This window comes from Aethalodelphis obliquidens, unplaced genomic scaffold (genome assembly GCF_003676395.1).
Source record: "Aethalodelphis obliquidens isolate GAN/ISIS:26980383/991018 unplaced genomic scaffold, ASM367639v1 scaffold53, whole genome shotgun sequence".
NCBI lineage: Eukaryota > Metazoa > Chordata > Mammalia > Artiodactyla > Delphinidae > Aethalodelphis > Aethalodelphis obliquidens.
In genome coordinates, this window is record NW_020837997.1 from 3393253 (window position 1) to 3419609 (window position 26357).

Genomic DNA, 26357 nt, shown 5'->3' on the forward strand with positions numbered 1-26357 from the left:
CCCCAAAGAATTGAAAACAGGGACTTGAAGAGATACTCGTACTCCACGTTCATAGCAACATCATTCACAGCAGCCAGAAGGTGGAAGCAACCCAAGTATTCACTGACTGATGAATGGATAAACAAAATGTTGTGTGTCCATACAATGGAATATTATTCAGCCTTGAAAAAGGAGGAAATTCTGACACAGTTAGGACATAGATGAACCTTGAGCACATTATGCTAAGTGAAATAAGTCAGTCACAAAAGGGCAAATACCGCATGATTCCACTTATGTGAGGTCCCTACAGTAGTCAGATTCATAGAAACAAAGTAGAATGGAGGTTGCCAGGGGCTGAGGGAGGGGGAATGGACAGTTTCAGTTTGAGAAGATGAGAAAGTTCTGGAGATGGATGGTGGTAGTGGTTGCACAACCATGTGAATGTACTTAACGCCACAGAACCACTTACAATTTTTTTAAAAAGGAGGTCAGGGATTTACAAAGAGGTGCTTGTGATGATGTTAATAATACTGTCTTCATTACATTAAAATCCAAAAGTTAATACTGATTTTTCATTTAAAAAAAAAAACCTTCCCCCAAACAAAGCATACAGTCTTCTTGCATTTAACCTGATTGTTGCCTTCTGAAAAAATGTTGGGACTTCCCTGGTGGTCCAGTGGTTAAGACTTCGCCTTCCAGGGCAGAGGGTGTGGGCTTGATCCCTTGTTGGGGAGCTAAGATCCCACATGCCTGGTGGCCAAAAAAACAGAACATAAAACAGAAGCAATATTGTAACAAATTCAATAAAGACTTTAAAAATGGTCCACATCAAAAAAATCTTAAGAAAAAAAGATAGTATATTAAAGTGGTGGCAGACACAGTGAAATGGGGTTCTGATCTGGCTGAGACCATTGCAGAGACACGTGTTCCTGTAATGGGTTCTTGGCTTCCTTGACAACCTGAATGCACCTTTGGAGTTTCTGGGATGCCCCCCCCTCAGGAGACCCGTTTTCCTTAGGCCCATATAGGTGACTGGAGCAGTGGACAGGGACTGGCCTGAGCCGACCCCGCATGGCGTGGGTGTGGGTTTTGGTTTCCCAGCTCTGCGTGGCAGGCCAGTGTCTGATCCCGTCTCACAGCTCAGAGAAACCTGGTGCCTGCCCTGGGGCTCCTGTCACTCCTTCCCGTCTTTCATCGCATGATGCTTCCACTGCTTGACCCAGCCTTGTGTGGGCTGTGGCCCGTGGGGACCATGATGGGGACTGTTGGCTGCCGTCTGAGGAGGCAGTTCCGACGGGGGCAGCATTAGGAGCACCTGTTTCCCTCGGACAAGCTGAGTCTGTGCACTCGTGAATGGATGTGTGAGCTCAGCAGAGGTGCCTGTGAAATTCATCGCTTAGTTATTTAAAGTTGCCTATTTGTGTGTTTTTGCTGTTATGACATATAAAGGGTACATTTAGTAAGATTGTGTCCTGAAACTGGAAGATTATCCTAACATTCAATTTCTAATTCATAATTAAGAAGGGCTGCCTTCTGGAGAGGGGAACTGACAGTGAAGGAAGTATGTGGACTAACGAGAGAACTGCATTCCCACATCTGCAGGGGTCACAACCTTTACTTCTGGTGCTTAGGCTTTAAAGGAGGAGGACCCTTGTGCAGCTGTCCGCAGGGGGGGACCATATCTGGTTTGTAAAAAGTCATCTTGCTTCTTGTGGCCCTCAGCTTCCTGCTTGTAGTCATGGCGCTATGGCTAGATGGGGTTGGGCCTGGGTGTGCAGGTGGCAGGGCGGATGACCTCAGCCACCTGTGCCCTGTTTTTGGCCAGGTAGGTTTGATAGGGAAGAGGAGAGTATGAAAAGTCAAATCAGAAGACGCTGAACTGTTGCACAGTAGAGAGCAGGCCAGTGCTTCATGGGAAGGTTGCCATGACTGCTCATATGGGGAGAAGCCATGTGCCTGGGCTGAGGCCCGGAAGCTGCAGTCTTTCATGGTGACGCTGCCTTCTGCCATAGGTCGGTGGGCCTGAGGGCATCCTGCAGAACGGGGCCGTGGATGACAGCGTGGCCAAGACTAGCCAGTTGTTGGCCGAGTTGAACTTCGAAGAAGATGAGGAAGATACCTATTACACGAAGGATCTCCCCATACATGCCTGCAGGTGAGCACCTTCAGCGGAGGAGAGGACTCGCCTCCCAGAGCATCCACATTCTATATGCATTTGCTAACTTTACAGGGGCCCCTCTAAGACCATGGACTGTGACACTTGGAAACACTGTCCTTGGGAATAAGGAGGTTGCTCAAGCCTTTATACACACATAAGTCCCTATTACTGGGCAGGCGAATGGGATCAGCACCCTCTGTCATCCCTGATTCTCCCAGCTGGAGGGGGAAAGGTTCCCCTTCTCTGCTTTCCTCAGGCCCTTGGGTTGTTACCCGGTACCTGCCCCACTCACGTATCAGAAAGAACTCATCACATGGGGTGAGCATTTGGAGGGTGAATAGAGCAGCTAAGATTTCTCTTACAAAGAGATTACTGTAGGCTTCTTTAAAACATCTGCCTCCTTGTTGCATGGAAGATTCCTGAAAAATTGGAAGTGAGTAGTCAGTGGATAGACCTGCGTGTTGACCAAATTTGGAATTCTTATCTAGAGGAGGACCCACCCCTTGTGTTTGGACTTACTCTTGCTTTTTTGTTACACGCACATGAGGAAATTGAGACCAAAAGAGGTGAAATGATCTTGCTCAGGGCACCCCGCCAGGCAGGGCAGTGGGCCTGGGCCTCTACTCAGCTCTGCCTGCCCCTTGGGCACGCTGCCCCTCTGAGGTCTGCACTCATCACGGGACAGAGGGCCGCTCTTTTCCCTGCTTGGTGGGCACACTTTTTTACTTTGTTGGCTCTTTGTTCACTCTCATTTACAGTACATTTTTACATATGTATTTGCGTTCCTGTTAAGTACCAAATATGCCTGTGAAGTGGTCCTGGTGAAGCTGCAGGTCGTTAAAGTCTGCACACCCCGTCACACTCCTGCCGTCCGTGGGGAGTGGAGTAGGGAGAGCCCCCTGGCGTGAGGTGTTGAAGGGAAGGTTCTTGGCCAGAGGACATTCTCATTTGAGACTTGAGTCTTGGCTTCATCCACATACAGAACTCTGTGGAGAGCCAATATTTGTGTTTTTGGTGTGTTGATTTTCAGAAAAGGGAGGCCAGGGGGATCTCCCTAGGTGCTCCTTGTGAGCTGAGCTCAGTCTGTACCCCAGGACCCTCCGCTGCTGGGTTGAGCTGAGTGTTCCCAGGAGCAGGGCGCCCTCTGCTGGAGCATGGGAGGCACTGTGAACGCAGCGTGGTCTCAGCTTACCTTCTGTGTGCCCAGAGCTAAGGATGCCGATTTCCCTGCTTATAAGTCACGGTTCCTGAAACTTGAGGCCAAGGGGAGTGACTAGGTCACCTTGGGGGTTTTAGGACTCCGTTGTTGGGCTCACCTGGCACCTTTTACTGCTCTCACCCCCCCACACACACCTCACCCTGGAAGGGGCTTTGCTGCTGTCTGAGGAATCTCCACAGCACCCCTAAATCCTTCCCTGCGTTCACAGGGTCAGGAAGCCTCTGCAGTTAACTGATTGGATTTTGTTAGTGGGATCATTGGGTTTGAGTATGTGTTTAATGAAAAACTTAAAAATGTTGTAAGAGGAAAGAATTTTACATCCTGCCAAATTAAAACCAGAGAGTGGTCTTCTAGCTTTAACTGTTGATGTTTTGACTTTTTTAGTTACTGCGGAATACACGATCCTGCTTGCGTGGTTTACTGTAATACCAGCAAGAAGTGGTTCTGTAATGGACGTGGAAATACTTCTGGCAGGTAGATAATCAAACTGCGCATGTGTCTTTAATCAGTGCTGTGCTCAGATTTGTGTGTAAATTATGGAAATGTTGAAGCGAAGCACAATATAAAAGCACGCTAACAAACCTGGTTTTTTCCCTCCTCTGTGACTGGTTTAACTTGAAACAGATGGTGGTGTGTGAATGCCTTAATGTATTTACCCTTGATTTATTCTCTGTGGTTCTTTTTATTATGCAAGTAGGGTTGGCTTAATTCTCTTTCCCAGTTTTTATTTATATTTTTCTGCAAGATGAGCTCCTGGCACGCCCGTTCATCTTCATTACTGGGTGCCTGGGGAGGGTGTTCCCAAGACAGTAATGGGCATCCATGGGAGCCGCTTCCTGAGAAGGCTCCCTCTGGCCTTAGCTCATCAGAGCAGTCCTGAGGCTAATATGGGCCAGATCCTGAATCATCAGATTAAATTAAGTTCACTTGACCGTCGGTTCTGGGCTTCCCTTCCTGCTGTTGATCAGCAGCAGCTGTGACTAGGTCCCTTGTTTTGTGTTTGGGGTGAGACCCGCATTGTGAGGGTGCTTGGATTCCAGGGGAGAGTCCGTTTGGCTAAGCTCGAGTGGTGAGACTCCTCAGCCTCCACCACTGGCATGGGTCTGGTCCTGGTGGCTCCTCCAAGGCTGCCATGATGTGCAGCGACTCACTCCATTACCACAGGGAAGCAGAGCAGAGTCTCCGTGGGGCAAGGATCCAGGTCGCCTGCAAGAAAGCGGCATCTTCCTCTGAGGTTCATGTTTTATAGAAATAAAGTGACAAAATTCCATAGGCAGCTTTATTTGCACAGAGCCCCGTACCCTTACTGTGCCTTTGGCAGCTGTGGCTGAGGACACAGAATGGTCAGATCTCGTGTCACCTTGGAGTTAGTAATGCGAATTGTGGGGTTCTGAGTGAGGCAAGAAAGGGAGCTGATGTTTTTTAGAGATTTGAAGGGAAAAGCATCTTCAGGATAACCAGAAGAGACTGGTATACCATTTTCTGAACATTCTGGGTAATTATAAGTGTTACCGTGTTCACATGAGTTCCTCTCCTGCAGGAAAAGCAGTTAAATAAAACTTGCCTTGGCTGGCAACCCCAGCTTCCGGTCAGCAGAGCCAAGATAAGGGAAGTGAGCGGAGGGCCTCTAAGAGAAAACAGACTCGGCCAGCCAGATTGTGTGTTCTGTGCAAGGTCAGACTGTGAAGGTGATGGGACAGCCACTCGCCTTCAAGAAGCTGCCAGTGTAATGGAGTGAGGTGGGCCTAGAAAAGACAAGAGAAAATCACTGATCCTGGTAGAAGGCCCAGGGGTGGGGGGAGGGGTGGCTTTGGAAGTACGGAGAGCAGTGATGATTAGTTAGGTAATCTGACAGTCTTCGTGGGGCCAGAGAGGATTAGGATGTTGGCATCTGAGCCGAAGCTTGAACAGGAGGGGTTTCCCAAGGTGATGTGAGGGTGGCAGCAGGGAAGGCTGGAGGCTTGGCAGGCATGCTCAGCGTGTGACAAACCTGCAGCCAGGCTGCAGATCGCTGCGGGGGCTGGGAGGGCTTGAGGCAGAACCGTGCACCACCCGTGGGCCCTGAATGAGGCTGGCGTGGTGGAGGGTAGAGTTCTGTGGCTGGGGCACTCAGGTCCTGGTTTAGGTGAGCCGTGTCCCGGAAATGAGAAAGGCGTCAGAGCCCTGGCCACCCGAAGTAAGGAAAGAGCTGAGGCGGTGGGGCTTTCAGACTGTTCAGGGCTGGCCCTGTGCTTCCGGAGAGTAGCCCTGAGCCCCACTACTCGGTATTTTTTACTATCCTCAGGTTTCTAATACATTTGGTTATCAGGTTTCCTGGCCTGCAGCAAATGAGGAGGGGTGTTGCTCCTGGAAGCAGGCACAGGGGCCATGAGAAGTGACTTTGAAAGGAGCAGGAGAGAAACTACAACGAGCAGAGGAGCAGTGAAAGGGGCGAGCCTCCTGCCTCTCCAGGACAGCAGCCTTGGCCCCAGCGTTAGATTCACTTAGGTCCAATAAGTTGGATTTAAGAAAGCAGGAACTGGGGGGGAGAGAAAAAAGCAGGAACTGTGTGAAACGTGTTAGGAAAGTTTTCCTTAAAAATGGTTCAAGTCGGATTGATTTTTGTGCTCCGTGGGGAGCCAGTTCAGGGGCGGGCTGGTCCCCCGGGATGCCAGATGGATGAGGTGTGACCACTCCTGCTAATGGACCGTGAACGGTACCGGAACTTTTAACGGAGCTCGAAAATTGGAAGTGGTGAAAAGCCAAACTTTGGGTGTTAACTATTTATCATTTCCTGGTTTCAGCCACATTGTAAATCACCTCGTGAGGGCAAAATGCAAAGAGGTGACTCTGCACAAGGATGGGCCCCTGGGGGAGACGGTTCTGGAGTGTTATAACTGCGGCTGCCGCAACGTCTTCCTCCTCGGCTTCATCCCTGCCAAGGCTGACTCGGTTGTGGTGCTGCTATGCAGGTGAGGGCAGGGCCACGATTTCCCTGGGGGACTGCCTTTCAGCCCCAGTCCTCTTCCCCAAAGACTCAGCCACTCCATGGCTCTGACTCCATGGAGCTTTAAAATAGTTTCTGCCGACTGACGAGGTGTAAGGAGGTTCGGGGGGCTGGGGCTTGTTAGAGAGCTGGGAATGTCAAGTAACCCTTTTGGGGTGTGTTCTGGTTAAATCACGAAAACAATTCTGTAAAAGCAAAGTCTCTTCTGAGTTTTAAGAGTTCAGAGCTCAAGTGTGTGGGGACACACAATTTATTCCTAACAATTTAAAGGTAATGTGCTCATACAGTAAAATGTAGGGAAAACGCCCCTTTGAGGTTAAAGGCAGTAAGCCTTTGGGGGGCTAGAGGTCATCCTCACCTGGGCTCTCCCCACCCTCGGGGCTTCTGCAGGCAGCCCTGTGCCAGTCAGAGCAGTCTCAAGGACATTAACTGGGACAGCTCGCAGTGGCAGCCCCTGATCCAGGACCGTTGCTTCCTGTCCTGGCTGGTCAAGATCCCTTCTGAGCAGGAGCAGCTGCGGGCGCGGCAGATCACCGCCCAGCAGATCAACAAGCTGGAGGAGCTCTGGAAGGTGAGGGCCTGCTGGGAATGCACACCCATCTCAGCACCAAGTGTTGCGGGGGGTGGAGAGGGGAGCTGGGGGTGGTGTCTCAGAAACAGGAGGTTCCGGAAGGAGCTCGAGGGGGACTCTGCAGCCTCTACCTGGAGTGGCCCCTCGAGCTCCTTCTGGAAGCAGGACCGAGGGCGCCACGGGTACCTCCGCCAGGCCTCTGGGAAAGGAAAGCTCCGGCTGTTAGAATTTTTCTCTTGCTGAGGGCAAGGGTAGGTGGTGGGAAGGAAGTGGTTGGGAACTGGCCATTGGTGACTGTGTGTGGACATGTCAGGAAGAGCCGGGCCTGAGTGGACAGACAGGACTGCGGGTGTACTCCATAAAACCTGGTCGGGCCTGTGGCGCATCGGAGCCAGGGCGACACCAGGCTGGGGGCGCGCAGGATTCCTGCCCTGCCCACAGACTGTTTCTCCAGGGAAGCCCATCTCTGGTTCTGGCTGTTTATATTTTACGATAAAGTTTTAGTAACTAGGCTAGAAATTTTAATTAGGCACCCATATAATCAAGGATGTGAATTTATCTTCAAGTGCGAGTCAAAATATTTTTGAAGGACAGTCCAGCAAGGAACCTTTCCACCTTGATTTTCAAGTTGCCACAATTACTTCACTGTTCCTGTTTGTATCCAGACAGCCCACATACTGTTTTGTCCCTGCCAAGGAAGTGTGCGTTGCTCCTGTTGGTGCAGCATAGGATCAGGAGGAAATGGGGACGTGGGCCTTCCTTTCTGTTTACACAGCCAGGGAAGCCAGTAATCTTTCTGGCAGCCAGGAAGAAGTGTAATCTCTCCCAGGTCAGGGGTTAGGCCTTTGTTGGAGAATGCAGCCATCTGATGGTATAGGTGTGTCAGGGCTGTGTACCTGGGTGTCCACCTTTGTGTGCCACGTGGACTTCCTGATATGAGGGCTCTCCTTACGGAGTGGACACCACCGACCACCGGGTGCCCTTCTCCGCATCAGCCCAACATCAGCTCGTTCTGAGAAATGGTGGGTGTGACTGTGCCTCTGTTGACTGGGGAGCTCGCATATAGTTCATCGTAGAGGTGAGAACAGGGAAGAACGTGGTGCCGTTCTTGTCCTCTAGGAAAATCCTTCTGCCACCTTGGAGGACCTCGAGAAGCCGGGAGTGGATGAGGAGCCGCAGCATGTCCTCCTGCGGTATGAGGATGCCTACCAGTACCAGAACATTTTCGGTCCTCTGGTCAAGCTGGAGGCTGACTATGATAAGAAACTGAAAGAGTCGCAGGTGATGTGTGTGCAGGAGGGTTTGGTCATTTTAACAAAGCATCTCTTCTAAGGTCTGGGGAGGGTGGTTTTCTCTGCAGACTGCAAATGCTGACGTGGGCCGAGGCCCAGCCCCTGAGAGACAGAACCGTGGATTGAGGACAGGCCTGTGGGCAGACGCCCCATCACTCAAAGCCAGACACCCGCCTGGGTGTTTTCTGATTTTAAATCCAACAAAAATTCCTTACATTTGGGTTTGTAGCCTTTGCCACAGCTATGAGAGTCAGACCTCAGGAGCCCACAGCACACTGAGGACACTCCTTGTGCCCATCCCTCGGAGACTGTGCATAGGAAGCAGGAGCCCTGAGGCTCACGAGATGTGTCCCCGGCCATCGGCTTCCTTCTCTCCCTCCGCAGCCCACAGAGAAGCCGCCTCCAAGAACAGACATCATATGGGGGTCTCCTGGTCGTCCTGCGCAGGTTTCGGGGTCCTAATGACTTCTTGGATGTGCCCTTGTTGGTGTTTCAGGCTGTCCGGTGCTGCTCGCCATAGGGCACGCACCTGTGGAAACCCAGACACAAGGAGTCCAGGCCTGTGTCTGTGTTGCAGGCTAACAGGGCTCTTATTTTTTATGTGCTCAGACTCAAGATAACATCACGGTCAGGTGGGACCTGGGCCTTAACAAGAAGAGAATCGCCTACTTCACTTTGCCCAAGACTGACTCTGGTAATGAGGATTTAGTCATAATTTGGTTAAGAGGTGATTTTAAGTTTTAAAATATTTGTGACCATAAGTAGCATAAAATTCCTAGTTTCACCCTTGTAAAGTGTCCCTTAATTTGAACTCTTCATGGTAGCGTCTGTGGCACATGTGAAAACTTTAACTTTCTTGCTGTCTTTTCCCTGTAAGACATGCGGCTCATGCAAGGGGATGAGATATGCCTGCGGTACAAAGGGGACCTGGCGCCCCTGTGGAAAGGGATCGGCCACGTCATCAAGGTCCCTGATAGTATCCTTTGTGTAAAGAAGGGCTGGCACAGGCACTGTCTGCCCAAGTCTGTGACGAACTTGTCCAGAGCACAGGAGACCTGCGTGGGGGTCACTGCTGAGAGCAGCCTCGGGGCCTCAGGTGGAGGGAAGGGTGTGTACAGCTGCGACTGCAACGCCCTTTCTTCAGGTGTCCTCTGAGGGGGCACCGTTTCTATAAAACTGATGAAGAGAGCTGCTTAGGCAGAAGCCAGGGTGCTCCGAGCTATGTGCCTGAGGGCTCTGCGGAAATTCACAGTCAGGGCCTGGAACTTGGGCCCTGGGCTTGGCTGCTCCATGCTGGGTGCTGGCTGCTGCCCCAGGGCTCACGAGGAGGAGGACGGTGCTGGCTGCGCTGGCCCCGGACACGGTGGGCAGAATCTGTCACCGAGAACATGGGTCTCTGGCTGCATTTTCTGTCTTTGGTGCAGAGGAGGGTCTGTGTCTTCAGTAACAGAGTGAGGTCTCCTCAGAAAGGCTTTTGACCAGAATGAGACTTAACTCGGCGGCATAGATTATGGCGATGAGATCGCTATTGAGCTTCGGAGCAGTGTGGGTGCACCCGTGGAGGTGACTCATAACTTCCAGGTGGATTTCGTGTGGAAGTCAACCTCATTCGACAGGTATGTCTGCCTCCTTCCCAGCCTCTACTTCCCTGCATCTACTTTGCCGTCACCTGCCCTTGGCGTGGCTGCTGCCTCCGGCGTCTCTGTGCTTCTCCTCCTCATCACGGAGGGGCAGGTCTGCACAGCAGCTCCACGGTGGTGCGTGCCACTGACCTGGAGCTTTCCTTTCAGGATGCAGAGTGCGTTGAAAACCTTTGCTGTGGACGAGACCTCCGTGTCGGGCTACATCTACCACAAACTTCTCGGCCACGAAGTGGAGGATGTGATCATCAAGTGCCAGCTGCCCAAACGCTTCACGGCGCAGGGGCTCCCTGACCTCAACCACTCTCAGGTTCTCCCCCGCCCCGGGGGCAGGAGGGTCCCGGACTGCAGAGCCTGCCCGGTGAGCGGCCCTCCGCCGTGCCTGCACCCCTAACGGCCACTTGTATCCGAAGGTTTACGCCGTGAAGACTGTGCTGCAGAGACCACTGAGTCTGATCCAGGGCCCACCGGGCACAGGAAAGACGGTGACCTCAGCCACCATTGTCTACCACCTGGCTCGGCAAGGCAATGGGTAGGGCTCTGCATGGCCCAAGTGGGGGGAGAGAGGGAGGCCTGTCTTCCAGGAGGCTTCGGGGCCCAGGGTGTCTGGCATGCTGCATTCTATGCCGTTTGTATTAGATCTGGCCTTTGCGGTTGCTTTTAACAAGCAAACCTGCCATTCTTGTAAAGGCCGTAGTGGGTAGGTCCATCCTGGGTCGTGTTGTGCCTGCGTGCACCTTGGAGCTTTGAGAGGCTTTACAGTGCAAACGGGAGGTGAGGATGTTGGACTCGGGTGCTAGCGGTGGGTTGCTTGAGTAGAGTGAAGATCAGGAAGCTCCAGACCATCTGGCTCTTAGCTCCTTCAGCATCGTGTCACTCCCGGCTTTAGTCTTAGAGCTTGAGCTGGCTCTACCGCCTGTGATTCAAAACAACAGTCTTGGCTAATTCGACTTTCTCTGGGCGAGCACTGACATTTGCTCACATTGTGTTGAAGGCCCGTGCTTGTCTGTGCTCCAAGCAACATAGCCGTGGATCAGCTGACTGAGAAGATCCACCAGACTGGGCTGAAAGTCGTGCGGCTCTGTGCCAAGAGCCGAGAGGCCATCGATTCCCCGGTGTCGTTCTTGGCCCTGCACAACCAGATCAGGAACATGGACAGGTGGGTGTCGGGTAGCCGGCCTTAAGTGAGGTGTGTCTCCCCTGGGCAGGCCCTGGCGGCACACGCCTCCCTCTCATGTGCCCCTGTGTCTGCAGCATGCCGGAGCTCCAGAAGCTGCAGCAGCTGAAGGATGAGACTGGCGAGCTGTCGTCTGCGGATGAAAAGCGATACCGGGCCCTGAAGCGCACTGCCGAGAGGGAGCTGCTCATGGTGAACTCACCTGCCCTGCTGCCGGGGGAACTGGCCTGGGCCTTTGGGCGTTTGTCTTGTTCACTTGGGCCAAAGGACCTGCTTGGATACGTTAAGTCCACGATGGCACCTTTAGTTAGTTTGTTCTTTTGCATTTGAGGAGAGAACTCTGATACCCTCCTCCGTATGCTTTTCTGAGATCACACAGAGACATCTTGTTGAGGTAGAGTCCACTTCCCGCCAGCCTCCCTGCTGCTGGGATCTTGGGAACCTGGTCCGTACCCGCGGTGGGGCAGGGGGCAGGTCTGGAGCGCTGTCTCCTGCTCTTTGCTGATGAACCAACCGGAAGTGGATCTCAGCCTGAGCATGGTGCCCTTGGCTTAGCGCTGCCCCTCAGAGGCTGTCTCAAGGCGCCAAGCTCTTTCTTAGGAGTGAAGCCCAACCACTTAGGATCTCGAAAGTTAGGGTCATTGCACCCTGGACAGATGTTGTCAGGGAGGGACCACTTATCTCCATAGTTGTTGAGGAGGGCGTGGACCGGAATGGTGTCTGTGTCCCGTCCTGCCTGCTTTGGGGATCTGGGAACATTGGCCGTGCAGGTGCCCTGATGCCTGGCGCACTCTCTTCCCCAGAATGCAGATGTCATCTGCTGCACGTGTGTGGGCGCCGGGGACCCGAGGCTCGCCAAGATGCAGTTCCGATCCATTTTAATCGACGAGAGCACCCAGGCCACCGAGCCAGAGTGCATGGTCCCTGTGGTCCTTGGAGCCAAGCAGGTGGGCCACAGCCCATCCATTATAGTCTTGTTTGAAAATTGGTGTGCATTCTCTCTTGTTCCAGTTCTGTGTAATTCTTAGTGCTGGGGGTTTGTTTTTAAGTGTCCTGTAGTGCTGTTTGATGCCCTGCCAGAGCACAGAGGGATGCACAGCAGGCCCTTTGAGGGGGTCTTCGAAGGGTGGACTTGGCACAGAGTGCCTTTGTGTGGGTTCTGAGTGCAAGTTTGCGTGTTCCATGTATGTGGTGGGCAGTTTTCCCACCCCCAGGCCATATCTTGCCACTTGAATTCACATAGCCGGGTGGTTGTATGGACCCTGGCCCTCTTAGTCCCCTGAGTGGACGTCTAGGCTGTTCCATGCTTGAGCTTCTTACCTGTGTGGGCCTTTCACCACAGCTGATCCTCGTGGGCGACCACTGCCAGCTGGGCCCCGTGGTGATGTGCAAGAAGGCGGCCAAGGCCGGGCTGTCCCAGTCACTCTTTGAGCGCCTGGTGGTGCTGGGCATCCGTCCCATCCGCCTGCAGGTCCAGTATCGGATGCATCCTGCGCTCAGTGCCTTCCCATCCAACATCTTCTATGAGGGCTCTCTTCAGAATGGTGTCACTGCAGGTAATACTCGGCCCAGAGTGGGGGGCCTGGGGAGACAATACCTCCTGTCACTTCCTTCTTAAGTGGCCTTACGTGGTGACTGCTAGTGGGTAGGGGATGCCTCAGAGAGATGCAGTGGTCAGTGGGACAGAAAGTGCACTCTGGGACATTCTCGGGGTGTGGGCAAGGGGGAGCCTGTGTCCTCGTAAAATTCAGAGTCACTATGTGAGCATTTCCACCATTGGCGCATCACACACAACACACACAAGAGGGGGTGGCAGAGCTGACTGCCTGTCCCGCTCCTTCCTCTATCGGTGGTTCTCAAAGTCCGGGCCATGGGGGTCTCAAAGACCTCTGCATGACCAAGGCCAGACTACTTCTGTAGTAACACTGGGACATCGTGTGCCTTTGGCTGTGCTGACACTTACGCTAATGGCGCAGAAGCCTCAGCATGAGTCAGTGGTGCGACCAGGCTGCTGTGTGTCGTCACCACCACGCACCTGTGGCAGGCACCAGCCTGGGTGCACAAGCAAAGAGTACTCAGTTTACTAATCCCTGAGTGCATGTTCTTGTGATTCTATGTGTGATGGGAGAGGACGTTCTCCTAAGAAACTTGGCAGGGGTGTGAGGTGCTTGAAGGAAGGACTCACACACTGGTTATACAGACTGGGGTATTTAGCAGGCGTTTTCCCAAAAGTGACCAAAGTGAGCCTGTGGCTTCAAGGAAAATAACTGAGAATATTCATCACCAGTGATAAAATCTGAGAATTCACACCAAAATTAGAATTTTGGAAAACCCATGTCCCCTAGCATAAGCTGATCAAGTCTTCCCAATGCTGCATGGATTTTCTGATGAGATCTTTGGTGGTGACAGATGTCAGGTGCGTCAGCCTTTGGAAGCTCTGCTTGACGGGGTGAGCAGGCACTTGCCATTCCAGTGGCCAGCAAGGGTGCTCCCAAGTCACTGGGGGGTCAAAGGCCATGCAGGTGCAGGGCAGAGTAGAAAGGCCATCGTCACTGACCTGCAGGGTGACCTCCCGTCCAGCTTTCCTGTAGAATTGGGCAGAATTCCACAGTAGTAGGAAAGGTCATAAAACACGCTTCCCTTTTCCAACCACGTGCATCTGTGACCATCCTCACATGCTGCAAGGGCTCATGGGAGACTGGGAACAGGAGTAGAATAAGCCAGATAGTGAAGTGAGTTGCGAAAATTCACTAAATGTATATTTTAGTGGAAAACAGTTATTTTTCATAAAAAAAATTTGTAAGTTAATATGTTTATCTTTAAATGAATTTTAAAATATTTTAGATTTCTGGGTTTTAAAATACAATAAATATCAGTAGATGTAATCCATAAAAACAATAGCTGTTTGAACTCAACTTTTCAGAGTGTAAAGGGGTTCTGAGACCAGCATTCATTCAAGAACCAGTTAGTGTCTCATTAATGCCAGCAGCCCACCACGTCGGCCTGTTTAGCCCACGTTATAGGTGAGGAGACTGAGGCCGAAAGTGTGCGTGCCTGGCCAGGGCCCCATGGCTGCTGTGCAATGCAGTCTTGACACTTAGAATGCTGCTGGTCTGTTGGGTGGTGGGGCTAGAAAAGGCCAGGCCATGAGGAGCTTGTTTGTGATTCTCTGACGCGGTTGACACTTGTTGGGAAAGCCACCGCTTAACCGTGATTCACACCCTTGCCCACCTTGCTCCACCTACCTCCACGGCGTCAGCTCCGTAGGGCAGGGGTTGGTGGTGGTGGTTCACTGCTGAACCATCAGTGCCCATGAGTATATTTTTTTAAACTCTCTACTGAAGTGTAAAAAAGTGCCCAGATCCTAAGTGTTCAGCTTAGTGAGTTTTCACTAAGTGAACACACCTGTGTAACTAGCACCTGCATCTAAAAGCACAACCTGACCAGCTCCTTGCAGCCTTGAAGTGACCCCTGTCCAGGGCAGTGCGGGTGCCTGCCCAGACCCACGGACTCAGGATAGCCTGACATCAGTGGTGGCGGGAGTGTTTACACCACAGAAATTGGCCAGCACTGTAGATTAGCCCTCGCCTCACCCCCAGCAGGTGGTTAAGCGTTTGCCAGCAGTGAGCAGGTCACCAAGCTTGCCAGCCACTGCCCTCGCTTGAAAGGTTGAGGCTTTGCCTCATTTTCAGCTTGACATAAAAGGGATCATACGACGTGTTCTCATGGGTCAAGCTTCCTTCATCAGTGTTAGGCTATTTTCATGCAAAAATACCAGTTTTCTTACACTAATCTGTTGATCAGGTACAACTCCAGTCAGAATTCCCAAAGGTGTGGGTGGGGTATGTGACAGGACAAGCTGATTTTTTTAAATTGTAAGGACCAGGCACCCAAGACGAACATGAAGAGCCTGATGAAGGTGGCAACTCATACTAGGAGATGTCAGGAGTTACAGTAAAGCTGCAGTCGCAGAGACACTGGGCACAGTGCCCAGGATAGAGTCCAGAGGCAGACCCATGTGTCCACAGGCCCTGGTGTGTGACAAGATGGGGTCAGCTCAACAGTGTCATTCTTTTTTTTTTTTTTAACCACACCACGTGTCATTTGGGATCTTAGTTCCCCAACCAGGGATCAAACCTGCACCCTCTGCGTTGTGGAAGTGCAGAGTCTTAACCGCTGGACTACCAGGGAAGTCCCAACAGTGTCGTTCTTAAAAGCCAGTTGTAGGGGCATATGAGTCCCTTAAGGTACATCATAAAGCTTCTGGAAGGAAATAGAATATCTTCGTTACCCTGAGGCAGACACAGGTTTCTTTTTTTTTTTTTGCAGTACGCGGGCCTCTCACTGTTGTGGCCTCTCCCGTTGCGGAGCACAGGCTCCGGACGTGCAGGCTCAGCGGCCATGGCTCACAGGCTCAGCCGCTCCGCGGCACGTGGGAGCCTCCCAGACCGGGGCACGAACCCGCGTCCCCTGCATCGGCAGGCGTACTCTCAACCACTGCGCCACCAGGGAAGCCCCCAGACACAGGTTTCTTAAACAGACTGCAGAAAGCACTAACCAGTGAGATCTTTTCAGCCAGTGAGCCGGCTTCATCCCAGACACGGTGCCAGGTGTTCCTGGGAGTTTCGGTACTCGGTGGCCTGGCCCGGGCCCGCAGACCTGGGTCTTTTGCCTGGAGCCTGCGGTTTCCTGCCCCACCGTGTGCCTGCCCAGGATGGCATGGCCTCCACTCAGCTCTCCACCTTAGCTCAGTCCAGACTGCCTACACTTTCTTCTCTGATAGGATATTCTCTTTTTTTCTCCTCTACGATGACAGCGGATCGTGTGAAGAAGGGGTTTGACTTCCAGTGGCCCCAACCGGATAAACCGATGTTCTTCTACGTGACCCAGGGCCAAGAGGAGATTGCCAGCTCAGGCACCTCCTACCTAAACAGGTAAGCAGTGATTCATCTGTGGCGTCTCCTAGCTTCAGTGACGGCTTGTCCAGTGACTGCTAACCTGTGGTTTTGTTTAATGTGGTGGTGAAACTTTTCCTTGTCTCCCTCATCCTTATTCTGTTCAGACACTTAAACCAACAGCCTACTTCCAATCTCATCTTTTCAGCGTATGTTTTTATGTTGAGCAGATCCTTCATAAGCCCACGCGTGAGCCTTTCTATCCCTCATGACTCCCTTGGTAAAGGATGGGCAGCCCAGCTGTGGCCGCACTGGGCAGGGCCTTCCCAGGGTCGTGCTGGAGGCGGAACTGCCCCTGAGCTTCCCACAGCCTCCAGCCTTGGTGGGGGGGCGGTCTCAGGAGCCCACAGGTGGAGCCTGGGAAGTGAAAGCCTGATTTTCTTAGGACGGAGGCTGCAAATGTGGAGAAGATCACCACGAAGCTGCTGAAGGCGGGCGCCAAGCCAGACCAGATCGGCATCATCACGCCCTATGAGGGCCAGCGCTCCTACCTGGTGCAGTACATGCAGTTCAGTGGCTCCCTGCACACCAAGCTCTACCAGGTGCGCGCGCCCAGTCCGGTCTGCTGGCTCCTACCCCAGGCACTGACCTTTGACCGCCTTGTAACAGAGGCACAGTGAGCCGGTGGCCAGCACCTAGGGGCTCTGCAGGCTTCAGGTCCCAGGCTCATCGCTGGGATTTGATGGTGCATCTTAACACCAGGCTGAGCACACCAGGCTGAGGGGTCCTTGAAGGAAGCCTATTGGCTGACCGTGACCGTTGCCCCTGCAGGAGGTGGAGATCGCCAGCGTGGATGCGTTCCAGGGCCGCGAGAAGGACTTCATCATCCTTTCCTGTGTGCGGGCGAATGAGCACCAAGGCATTGGATTTTTAAACGACCCCAGGAGACTTAATGTGGCCTTGACCAGAGCACGGTATGGAGGACTGAGTCCTGTTGGGCCTTGCTGGTGGCTTCTCTTGCATAGGAGTCCTTCTGAGGCGCTGAGAGGGGTTGGCCCAAGAGGCTGCTCAGTGCCTGGTTCTTTTCCTATTAATTCTCATACCCCAGCTGCACCCTGGGCTGGGGCACAGGGCATGGTAGAGGGGCTTCGCCAGTGCTAGTGGTCAGAGGGCTCCCAGCAGCAATTCGGAAAGAACGTCTCACTCATGAGTTGTCTTTGTTTCTGTGTCCTGGTGGCTTTCTGTGGCCTCAGTCTCGAAGGAAATTCCATCCCAACAACGGAGTGTCCTTGTCAAGTTGTTTAATCCATGAGTCTAATGTTTTAGTCCTATTTGCCTTGTTCAGTTCTGGAATAAAACTTTTCTGAAATGGTGAGGCACCCAGAGGGCAAGGTGGACCCCGTGTTACCCCCACGTGACACCAGACAACAGCCACCATCGTACCAGCCCCAAGCAGGGCTCACGTTCGCATGTTGGTCCCTTCCCCACTGAGGGCACCTTGGTTTTCGTTTGTTACCCCATTTGTTTTGTGGCCAGCTTTGGCAGGGGCGGGGGTGGTCCCAGCACAGCCTGATGGGTGTGAGCATCCATTAGCAGCTCAGCTTGGGCCTCGAGTTACATGCCCGGCCCATAAGGGGTCCCGAAGCTGCTGTGGAGCCTGCCTGGGCCACTTACGACATAGTGCCCAGGAGGCTGACTCGTGGTTGCAAACAAGGAGACTCACTCTGAGCTCATCGGCCCACAGAGGTGTTTTGACATCTGGGCTCCACAGAAATCTGCCCTCAAATAAACCCAGGTGTAGGCTCGGCAGCTACAGGGTGGGCTCCAGTGAAAGTCACCTCAGCTCGCAGTTACCCACCCGTCCCCAGCATTCACGGCGGGCACTGGCACAGGCAGGGCAGGCGTCTGGTTAGGGAGGTCGAGGGTGGCACCCAAGGCTCCTGTGTGGCAAGAGGAGGGGTGCCTGGTGGGCGGGGTGCCAGGAGAGCTGCCTGGGCACCTTTTACTCTGGACTTGGGTTTCGAGTTCGTTTGCTCTTGCCTTGGACCAATCTGCGTAGTGCTCTGCTCACTGTGCAGCCCTAAGCACGGCACTCTTTGTGCCCACGTCTCGCAGATATGGGGTCATTATTGTGGGCAACCCAAAGGCCCTGTCCAAGCAGCCGCTCTGGAACCACCTGCTGAACTACTACAAGGAGCAGAAGGTGCTGGTGGAGGGGCCGCTGAACAACCTGCGGGAGAGCCTCATGCAGTTCAGCAAGCCCAGGAAGCTGGTCAACACCATCAACCCGGTGAGGGCCGGCCGCGGGCAGGGGGCGGGGAGGCGGGGAGGAGACTGCTGGGAACCCCGTCCTCCCCAAGCCAGTGTTCCAGGCACGTGGCAGTGAGCGATGGCAGGTGTGACACGTGACTAGTGTGAGCTGAGGGTGCGCCGAGAGTGTCAGTGTGTGAACAGGAGCCATGCATGCCGGTCTGTCCCCACAGAGCCCCCCCACGCCAGGTCTCCCTGCTGTTCTGAGGCCTTTCTGGCCTTGGACTTCATGGGATGCTACGTCACAGGTGGCACCTAGGGGTCAGACCCAAGCAGTTAGGGAACTTGGCAAACCCAAGGTGCTCTGGGGGCCTAGGGAGTGGATGCTGCTTGAGCTGAAGCCCAGAGACGGAAATGTTTGGCAACAAAGACCAGGTCAGGTGAGGAGGGGCAGGCAAGGCCCAAAGCACACAAGGCCCAAAGCCGGCAAGCCTCGGGGTAGTCCTCAGTGCAGCCTGGTCACCTCCCAGGCCACCAGATCTTTGGAAGTTCTTCCTTGTGTCAACATGATAAATTCCTCACTTATCTAAACCCTTTGCAGGGAGCCCGCTTCATGACAACAGCCATGTATGATGCCCGGGAGGCCATCATCCCAGGATCCGTCTATGACCGGAGCAGCCAGGGTGAGTCTCTGCAGGGGACCGGACCGGCCCCACAGTTGTTGACCGTTCCCACGCCCACAGCTTCCAGCCCTGTTACTCCTGGAGTGGCCTCCCAAGCCTTGGTCCACAGAAGCCTGTTTGACAGAGTTTTCTCAGCTTCCCTTGTCAGAAATCAAATAATTGGTCTTTGGCCATTTCTAAAAACCAGATGTTTTTAAAATAATACAGCTCAATGGACAGCAGTTTCTCAACAAATACCGCACGCAGCTCAGCCACTTTGCCCCTGTGCTCACACCCCACCCTGCCTGCCCTTCGCTCGCCTTCTCAGTGGGGGTGTCACACCCACCGCCTCATTTCAGGTTTCGCGGCTTCCCCAAGCTTCAGCTCCATCTGTCAGACCTCAGGGTTGCGCATGCCCGCTTTTCCTGTGTGAGGCTTCCGTATGTACTGAGGCTGAGCCTTATCCTGCTGCTGGGATGACGACTCTTGCCTGAGCCAGTCTGTAGACGGTTCCCATTCATCCCCCAGATCCCTGCCTCCTGGGACCCTTCCCTGCACCAGCCCGCATGGAGGGTGACTGCCTCACCCATGACTCTGTGCCACCTCCCCGAGTTTCACATTGGCCTTAAACCTCTCATGTGCTTGCCACTCACCCTGAGGGCAGGCGCACCCCAGCTGCTCCTTTTCCACATTAAATTGGCAAGGCCCCTTTCCCTGCCCCAGTGTTCTCCCTGTCCCTGGGCTCAGACAGGGGATTGTGTTTTTTTGTTTGTTTTTGTCTGTTTAAATATTTATTTATTTATTTACTTACTTATATTTGGTTGCGCTGGGTCTTGGTTGCGGCAAGCGGACTCCTTAGTTGCAGCACATGGGCTCCTTAGTTGCAGCACGCGAGCTCTTAGTTGCAGCATGCATGTGGGATCTAGTTCCCTGACCTGGGATCAAACCTGGGCCCCCTGCACTGGGAGCGCAGAGTCTTAACCACTGCACCACCAGGGAAGTCCCAGGGATTGTGTTCTTGAAGAACAACAGATCTCTTATCGCCACATCTGACGAGTCCCTGTGTGGCTGGGGGTTTCCTGGGTCCATACTTCATCCCTGATGCCACCGTGGGTCTGGCTACACCCAAGGTTGCCCTGGGGGCTTTTGCTTTCAGTGAGATCTGCTGGTCTGTCAAGCTTGGTCTTTTTCTTTTGATTGGGGGGTGGCAGGGTGGCAGTGGTAGCATGTAATATGAATATAACATTTGCCATAAAAGGTTTTTTTTTAAGAAATTAGAAATGCATAGCGGTTTCAGTTTTTCAGATCCCCATGGGCCAGTGATTCTCAGAATCCCCTGGGAGAAAAGGTGCCTTCCCAGGCACCAGCCTCAAGGAGGCTATTGGGTGCAGGGAGGGGGAGGGGGTTGAGTTGTGAGATTCTGCATCAGGTGACTTTGCCGTTAGGGACGCACCAAGAAACGCTGGGGCAGACAAAGCAGTGACAGGACCAAACAGACATTTCAGCTGTGGGCAGGCAACAGATTCATCTGGATGCAGTGTGATGCCTGCCGTTCTCCTTGTGTCTTATAGGCCGGCCCTCGAACATGTACTTCCAGACCCATGACCAGATTGGCATGATCAGTGCTGGCCCCAGCCACGTGGCTGCCATGAACATTCCCATCCCCTTCAACCTGGTCATGCCGCCCATGCCGCCACCGGGGTATTTTGGACAAGCTAATGGGCCAGCCGCAGGTGAGCACTGAGTGGCATCCCATGGGGAAAAGCAGTTTGGCCTTGGAGTTTGTTCACATCCAGGCTTTGAGCAGGAGTGCTTGTCTGTGAGGCTCAAAACCTCGTTCAGGGAACCCTGGATGGCTGTCTTTCAGGCCGGGGCACCCCAAAAGGCAAGACTGGTCGTGGGGGACGCCAGAAGAACCGCTTTGGGCTTCCTGGGCCCAGCCAGACGAATCTCCCCAATAGCCAGGCCAGCCAGGATGTGGCGTCACAGCCCTTCTCACAGGGCGCTCTGACCCAGGGCTACATCTCCATGAGCCAGCCCTCCCAGATGAGCCAGCCCGGCCTCTCCCAGCCTGAGCTGTCCCAGGTGAGCCCTCTGCCACTTTAACTTGAGACGTCTCACACCCACAGAAAAGTCAGACCAGCCCAGGGAGCCCTCTTCACACATGCAGACCCCGTGACACTTACCCCTAAAGACCTTAGCAGGGGGACTGTAGGTCTAGAACATTCCATCCACAATACTGTCCTGGGTAGCGTGTCTCCAATGGTGAAGTAACCAGTGTGGGTTTCCTGCCACTTAGGCTTGAGGATAGGTTTCCAGATTATTCCCTGCGGCTGGTGATGGGCTGGACGCAGAGCAGGTTCTCAAGCCTGGGAGGGTGAGTGCGCATCCTTCGACTGGGTGCTCATCTCTCCAACCTTGTCTTCCAGGACAGTTACCTTGGAGATGAGTTTAAGTCACAGATTGATGTGGCGCTGTCACAAGACTCCACGTACCAGGGGGAGCGGGCATACCAGCACGGCGGAGTGACGGGGCTGTCCCAGTATTAGAAGGCAAGCTGGCCTCTGGAGGAGGTCTTCGCTGGGATCTGGACTTGTAGGAAAATTTGGGAAATATGGGAGTCTCAAGTCCTCGAGGGGCCAGTGCATCCTGTCACCTGTCACTCTGGGTCCCTGCACCTCTTCTTAGTGTCTGGGGGATGTGAACTTCATGCACACCGTCTGTGCCACGGTCCTCTCCAGAGAGAATCTTAGAGCTGCTCCTGGTGGGCAGCCAGGAAGTGGACGTACCCCTCGCCCTGACGAGGCAGGTCGTGAGGGTGGCGAGGGCCCCAGCTCCTAGGTGCACGGGTGCCTCGGGGTGCTTCTAGGTGCCCGCGAGGGTCCTGCCTCATGGTTCTCCATCTGTAACAAGGCCGAGCAGGGCAAGCATAGGCCTGGGGCTTGCTCCTCTGCCCCTTCCTGACTGTGTGCACGGAAAGTGGGATGCAGTGATGCTGGGAGAAGGGGCCTCATGGTTCTCCATCTGTAACGAGGCCGAGCAGGGCAAGCATAGGCCTGGGGCTTGCTCCTCTGCCCCTTCCTGACGGTGTGCAGGGAAAATGGGATGCAGTGATGCTGGGAGAAGGGGCGTACCGCTGTTGAACAACACAGGCTCAGCAGCCTTAACTCTTGGCTGCCTTCTCTCCGGGTGGGAAGTCATTGGTCTGGGTACCCGGCCGGCCTCTGAGGTCATGTTTAACACATGAGGACGCAGGTGCCAAGTGGAGTCGGGGAGAAAGCCCTGTCCGTGCCTTCTGGGCCAGGCCCGGGAGCTGCCCCAGCTCCCACTTTCTCTGAAGCCTCTTGCCCTCCCTCCCTCCCCAACAGGTGGCAGCGGAAGAGCTAAGCTACGTGGCTTAGTCCATCAGCATCTTATTCTGGGTAATAAAAAATAAAAATAAATGGATACCTGTTTTCCACTGCTAAAACTGAAGCACCACTGTGAGCAACAGGAGAGGGAGAGGAGTACCCGAGGGAGAGAGGAGCCCGAGACAGAGCGAGCGCCCACTGCTGGCACGTGGCGGCGAGGAGACGGAGAAGGGAGAGCGGGAGGTGGGGCGGCCACGGAGGACCGCCCGCCAGCGAGCCCCGCCAGCCCCGCTCGCCGAGGAGCCCAGCGCTCGCCCGCTGCGTCCACACCTGGGTCTGCGACCAGGGCGGAGGGAGGAAGACCCTCATCTCAGAGTAGCCCTTTCCTCTGTTCTTTTCTTTCTTTTTCTCTTTTATTGAAAGGGGACTACGTTTTAGCAGGAAAAACTACGCGTTTCTGTGCTGAGCAGGCTCCTTGCGGTGGCGGCCGTGCCGGGAGAGCCCCTCAGAGTGGGTTCTGTCCACGCTGGCTCTGATATCGCCGCGCTCACAACTGCCTGTGTTCTAGGAGGGTTTTCATTTAAAGAAAATATGGTGGTTTGTGTTTTTCTGTTTGTTTTTTAAAGATTCTTTCAAAGGAGTACTGAAAAATATACTTTCCTGAATTTGTCTCTCAAATCTTAGTGGTGGACCTGGGAGATGCGAGAAGCTTCCAGAAACGAAGTTTAAACATGCCAAAACAACTCAAGATTAGGATCAACACCTGTGACGGGAGGAGGATTTTTTTTTTTTCAGTTTTAGCTTCCAGCAGCTTCTCCCTGTACGTCAGGGCAGTGAGGGAGCATGGTCCCGGGCCGGGCAGGCGACTCCGTGGTCTCTGCTGGACTCCGAGAAGCAAAGCGCTTCCCGTGTGCCGTGGACTCGGCCCCGCAGGAGGGGCCTCGGGCAGGACTGGCCGTGAGGCCAGAGGGCAGGAAGGTGGCAGTTCCCTGGCCAGTGGCTCCTTCCCCAGGGTCCTTCCTGAGGATTTGGTGGAAAGCACTAGCCAGGAGGATCTGTCCCCGTTCCCAGGGAGGCTCCCACCGTCGCTGTGGCCAGTTAGGCTCACTGAATGCCCCATCCCCTCTTGTTCCCCCACCCTACCTGACTAGTTTGGAGCCCTTCTACCTGTGGGCACAGTTTTGATGAGGTGGGGTCATTTTAACTTTGGCGGGGAAAGGGGATACATTTCTGAAGTAAGTTGGTTCTGTGCCGAAGGGCTTGAAGGAGTTGTCACATCACGTGGTACAAGGGGCCTCTGCCTGGGTCTGGGTTGCAACTTGCATTTATTGTTGCTGGTGGAGTCACCCCCAGCTCTTCGCACACCGTGACAGGGATTAGCCTCCCTGGTGGGACCTAGTTGGGGACTGTCTAACCCTAACCCTGCCTATCCAGGCCCTGATGACCCTGACCCCCAGCATCCCCCTCCCCATGTGCCTTATCCCAAAGCCTCCAGATTCCAGCTGGTACATGGGAGAGACGGGGGACACACAGGCCACCTTCCTTCTGGCAAGGCCTCTTATTTATTACCATTGCTGTAGTGCTTTCGGTTCCCACTTCTTTTGGTAGCTGCATAGAGTTTGGATAGGTTTTTGCTATGACCCCTTGTGCACTGTCCCCATGGGTGACACACCCACCCACCCTGTTCTGTTCCTTGGAATGCTTTGCCTCTGCTTTGTGCTGTTTGCTTTTTTCTCCACCTTAGCAACAGTTGCTATGAGTCCCCCAAATCGAGAAGCATCTGTACCAAGGCAATGTAACTTTTTGATTTTCGGTCAATTTGTTTTAACTTCTTTTGTCACCAATAAAATCTTAATAAACAGCTCTGCATTCACACTGGGGCTGGATAACTACAGGGGGTGGCAGAGCACTCGGTTTGGGGTTTTTTCCTGGTCGGGGGCGGGGGATTCGGAGCCACCTCAACGGCAAAGCTGAGACGGGCCAAACCTGTGCAGCAGGGACGGGAGTTGGGGAATCTGGGCCTACGCAGGGTCAGTTCCTGGGGCCCGTGTACATTAGACGTTGGGCCCCCTAGAGATGGGTTCTGGGAAGGCTGCGCCGGCGGCGTCACTTGTAGGACCTCCACCCACCATCCTGGTGGTCGATGGTGATGGACATAGCTGCTTCCCTCCCCACTCCCAGGTGACAAGACCCGAGAAGGCAGCAGAGCGGACCACGCAGTGTTTATTGTTGCCCTCTCCCGCCCGCCCCCGGTCAGCGGCAGCCGCACTCATCCACCACCATGTCTTCGTAGTGCCGCAGTACCACGTTGTCGCTGTTATCGAAGAAGAGCACGGAGATGGGCGACAGGCGCGCGGGCACGCAGCAGGGAAGGCCGGCGGCGGCGCTAGGGGCGGCCGCGTGCATGAGCGCGCGCAGCACAGCGTGGTTGAGCGCGGGCGTCCCGCCGGGTTCGGACAGCGCTGCGGGCAGCCCGCACTTGCCCTGGCAGTAGTTGGCCAGGAAGCCGCGTGGCGCGATGACCCAGCGGTGCCAGCCCACCTCGCGGAAGCTCACGTAGAGCCGCCGCGCGCGACACGCGCCCCCAGGGCCGCCGCCCACTGCGGGCTCGGCCTCGCGCCGCGGCCGGGCCAGGGGGTGGCACAGGCGCGGGTCGAGGGTCACCAGCAGCAGCGAGGCCTCGGCCAGGCTCGCGCAGGCAGCGGGAGCCCGGGGACGCAGCGCCAGAGTCAGGCGGAGGCTGCGCGGCGCCGAGGTGTTGCGGGCCCAGGCGGCGCCCAGCAGCTCGGCGCGCACCGGCATTCCCAGGGCGGACACCGCCTGGCGGAGCACCACCTGCCCGGGGCCCGCGCCCGCCGGCGCCACGCTCAGCTCCCAGCCGCCCGCCGTCCCCGCCGTCGCCTCTGTAGCCGCGAAGCGCAGCTCCAGGCGGGCCTGGCTCGGGCGCTCGGCTGGCTCCACGGCCGACAGGTCAAAGACGACGGTCCACTCAGGGCACTGTCCCGCAGCTGAGGCGGGCTCCGGGGGCCGGGCGGCCGCGCCTGGGGAGGAAGGGAGAGGGCTCGGCTGGCGCTGGGTCCCCACTCGGTGCCGACCGGCCCGCGAATGGGTCTTGGTTGGGGACAGCGGGGGAAGGTGAGCGACCGGAGCTGGGGGTCGCACCATCTGTTAGAAGGCGTCAAATGGTGTGAAGCGGCGGTGGGTGAGGGAGATGGAGTGGGGGCAGGGCGTCACTTGCAAGGAAGAGGCCCCGACCAGTGTAGGGCGGCCAGCCCGCCGTTGGGGACATAGGCGGGGGTGGGGAGGTGGGGGGGGAAATGAGCGAACGCATGGGGCTAGTGGGGAAGCGATGCTAGGGCGGGTGGCATCTGCAGGAAGGCATCAAGTGGTGTGAAGCGGCAGAGGGGGTGGGATGGAGTGGGGGCAGGGCTTCAGCTGCAAGCAAGGGGCCCTGCTCGGTGCAAGGGAGCCTGGCCTTCGGATTACTCCCCCACCCCATCCCCTGTCCCGGCAGGTGTCCACGCGGAGGAGCTGAGGGAGTTCAGAGGCCCAGGTTGCTTGCGGGCTGGACGGGGAGGGTGGCGACCCTCAGGGCTCTCCGGCCTTCCTCACGCGCCGCTGGAGGCTCGTGGCGGGCTCGGGGCGCCCAGCGGGGTATCGGCCTCCCAGACCCACGCCCCCAGCGCAGACCCCACTCACCGCGGTCCGGGACGTGGCGCACGATGTTTCCGGCGACCCCCAGCTCCTCCACATGGCACGGCCGCAGGGTAGTCCCCAGGGGCGTCCTCCGAGGGCCCGCCCTGGCCTCCTGGTGGTCCCGGCGGCGGAACAGGCGCCACATGACAGGGGGTACAGGCCGGGACTTGGGGGCGCCCCGGGGCACGTCGGGAAACCCGAGAGCCTGGAGTAGGGCGGCGGCTGGGCCCGGGGGCTCGGGGGCGCGGGCCGGGGGTGACGAGGGCAGCAGCATGGCCAGTAGGAGAAGAAGGACGTGGCGGCCCGGACGCCAGCACAGCGGTGGCATCTTCGTCACAGGCGGCGGCCGGGCGAGTGCTCAGGGGCTGGTGGGCTCCGGGACCTGCGGGCTGGGGGCGGGACCGGGGTCCCTGGAAAGACCTGGGCCAGGTCAGGGTCTCGGGGGGCGTGGCCGCGATCCTGAAGTCGAATAGGGACCAATC

General features: G+C 55.2%; 2 protein-coding genes across 3 annotated transcripts in view; one reads left to right on the forward strand and one right to left on the reverse strand.

Annotated features, from left to right (window-relative positions):
* The window catches only part of UPF1 (UPF1 RNA helicase and ATPase), a 35943-nt gene extending 11903 nt beyond the window's left edge, over positions 1 to 24040 (forward strand). The window contains exons 2-24 of one of the 2 annotated variants that reach the window (XM_027084773.1): positions 1992 to 2134; positions 3741 to 3830; positions 6140 to 6307; positions 6733 to 6913; positions 8033 to 8194; positions 8815 to 8932; positions 9083 to 9181; positions 9713 to 9821; positions 9996 to 10155; positions 10259 to 10377; positions 10840 to 11004; positions 11100 to 11214; positions 11826 to 11969; positions 12365 to 12578; positions 15839 to 15956; positions 16363 to 16519; positions 16749 to 16891; positions 18033 to 18207; positions 18769 to 18850; positions 20401 to 20562; positions 20697 to 20914; positions 21259 to 21381; positions 22198 to 24040. In XM_027084773.1, the coding sequence (XP_026940574.1) occupies positions 1992 to 2134; positions 3741 to 3830; positions 6140 to 6307; positions 6733 to 6913; positions 8033 to 8194; positions 8815 to 8932; positions 9083 to 9181; positions 9713 to 9821; positions 9996 to 10155; positions 10259 to 10377; positions 10840 to 11004; positions 11100 to 11214; positions 11826 to 11969; positions 12365 to 12578; positions 15839 to 15956; positions 16363 to 16519; positions 16749 to 16891; positions 18033 to 18207; positions 18769 to 18850; positions 20401 to 20562; positions 20697 to 20914; positions 21259 to 21378 (3162 nt within the window). In that variant the 3' untranslated portion in view covers positions 21379 to 21381; positions 22198 to 24040. Of the gene's footprint in view, positions 1 to 1991; positions 2135 to 3740; positions 3831 to 6139; positions 6308 to 6732; positions 6914 to 8032; positions 8195 to 8814; positions 8933 to 9082; positions 9182 to 9712; positions 9822 to 9995; positions 10156 to 10258; positions 10378 to 10839; positions 11005 to 11099; positions 11215 to 11825; positions 11970 to 12364; positions 12579 to 15838; positions 15957 to 16362; positions 16520 to 16748; positions 16892 to 18032; positions 18208 to 18768; positions 18851 to 20400; positions 20563 to 20696; positions 20915 to 21258; positions 21382 to 22197 lie in introns of those variants that run through there. The other variant, XM_027084774.1, reaches the window with a different exon arrangement.
* On the reverse strand, positions 23873 to 26354 carry GDF1 (growth differentiation factor 1). Its single transcript, XM_027084775.1, has 2 exons — positions 25879 to 26354; positions 23873 to 25220 (listed from the first exon to the last, which is right to left on the reverse strand). The coding sequence occupies exons 1-2, from the start codon at positions 26201 to 26203 to the stop codon at positions 24433 to 24435; spliced, it is 1113 nt and encodes a 370-aa protein (XP_026940576.1). The 5' UTR covers positions 26204 to 26354; the 3' UTR covers positions 23873 to 24432.
* Positions 26355 to 26357: the final 3 nt, after the last annotated feature.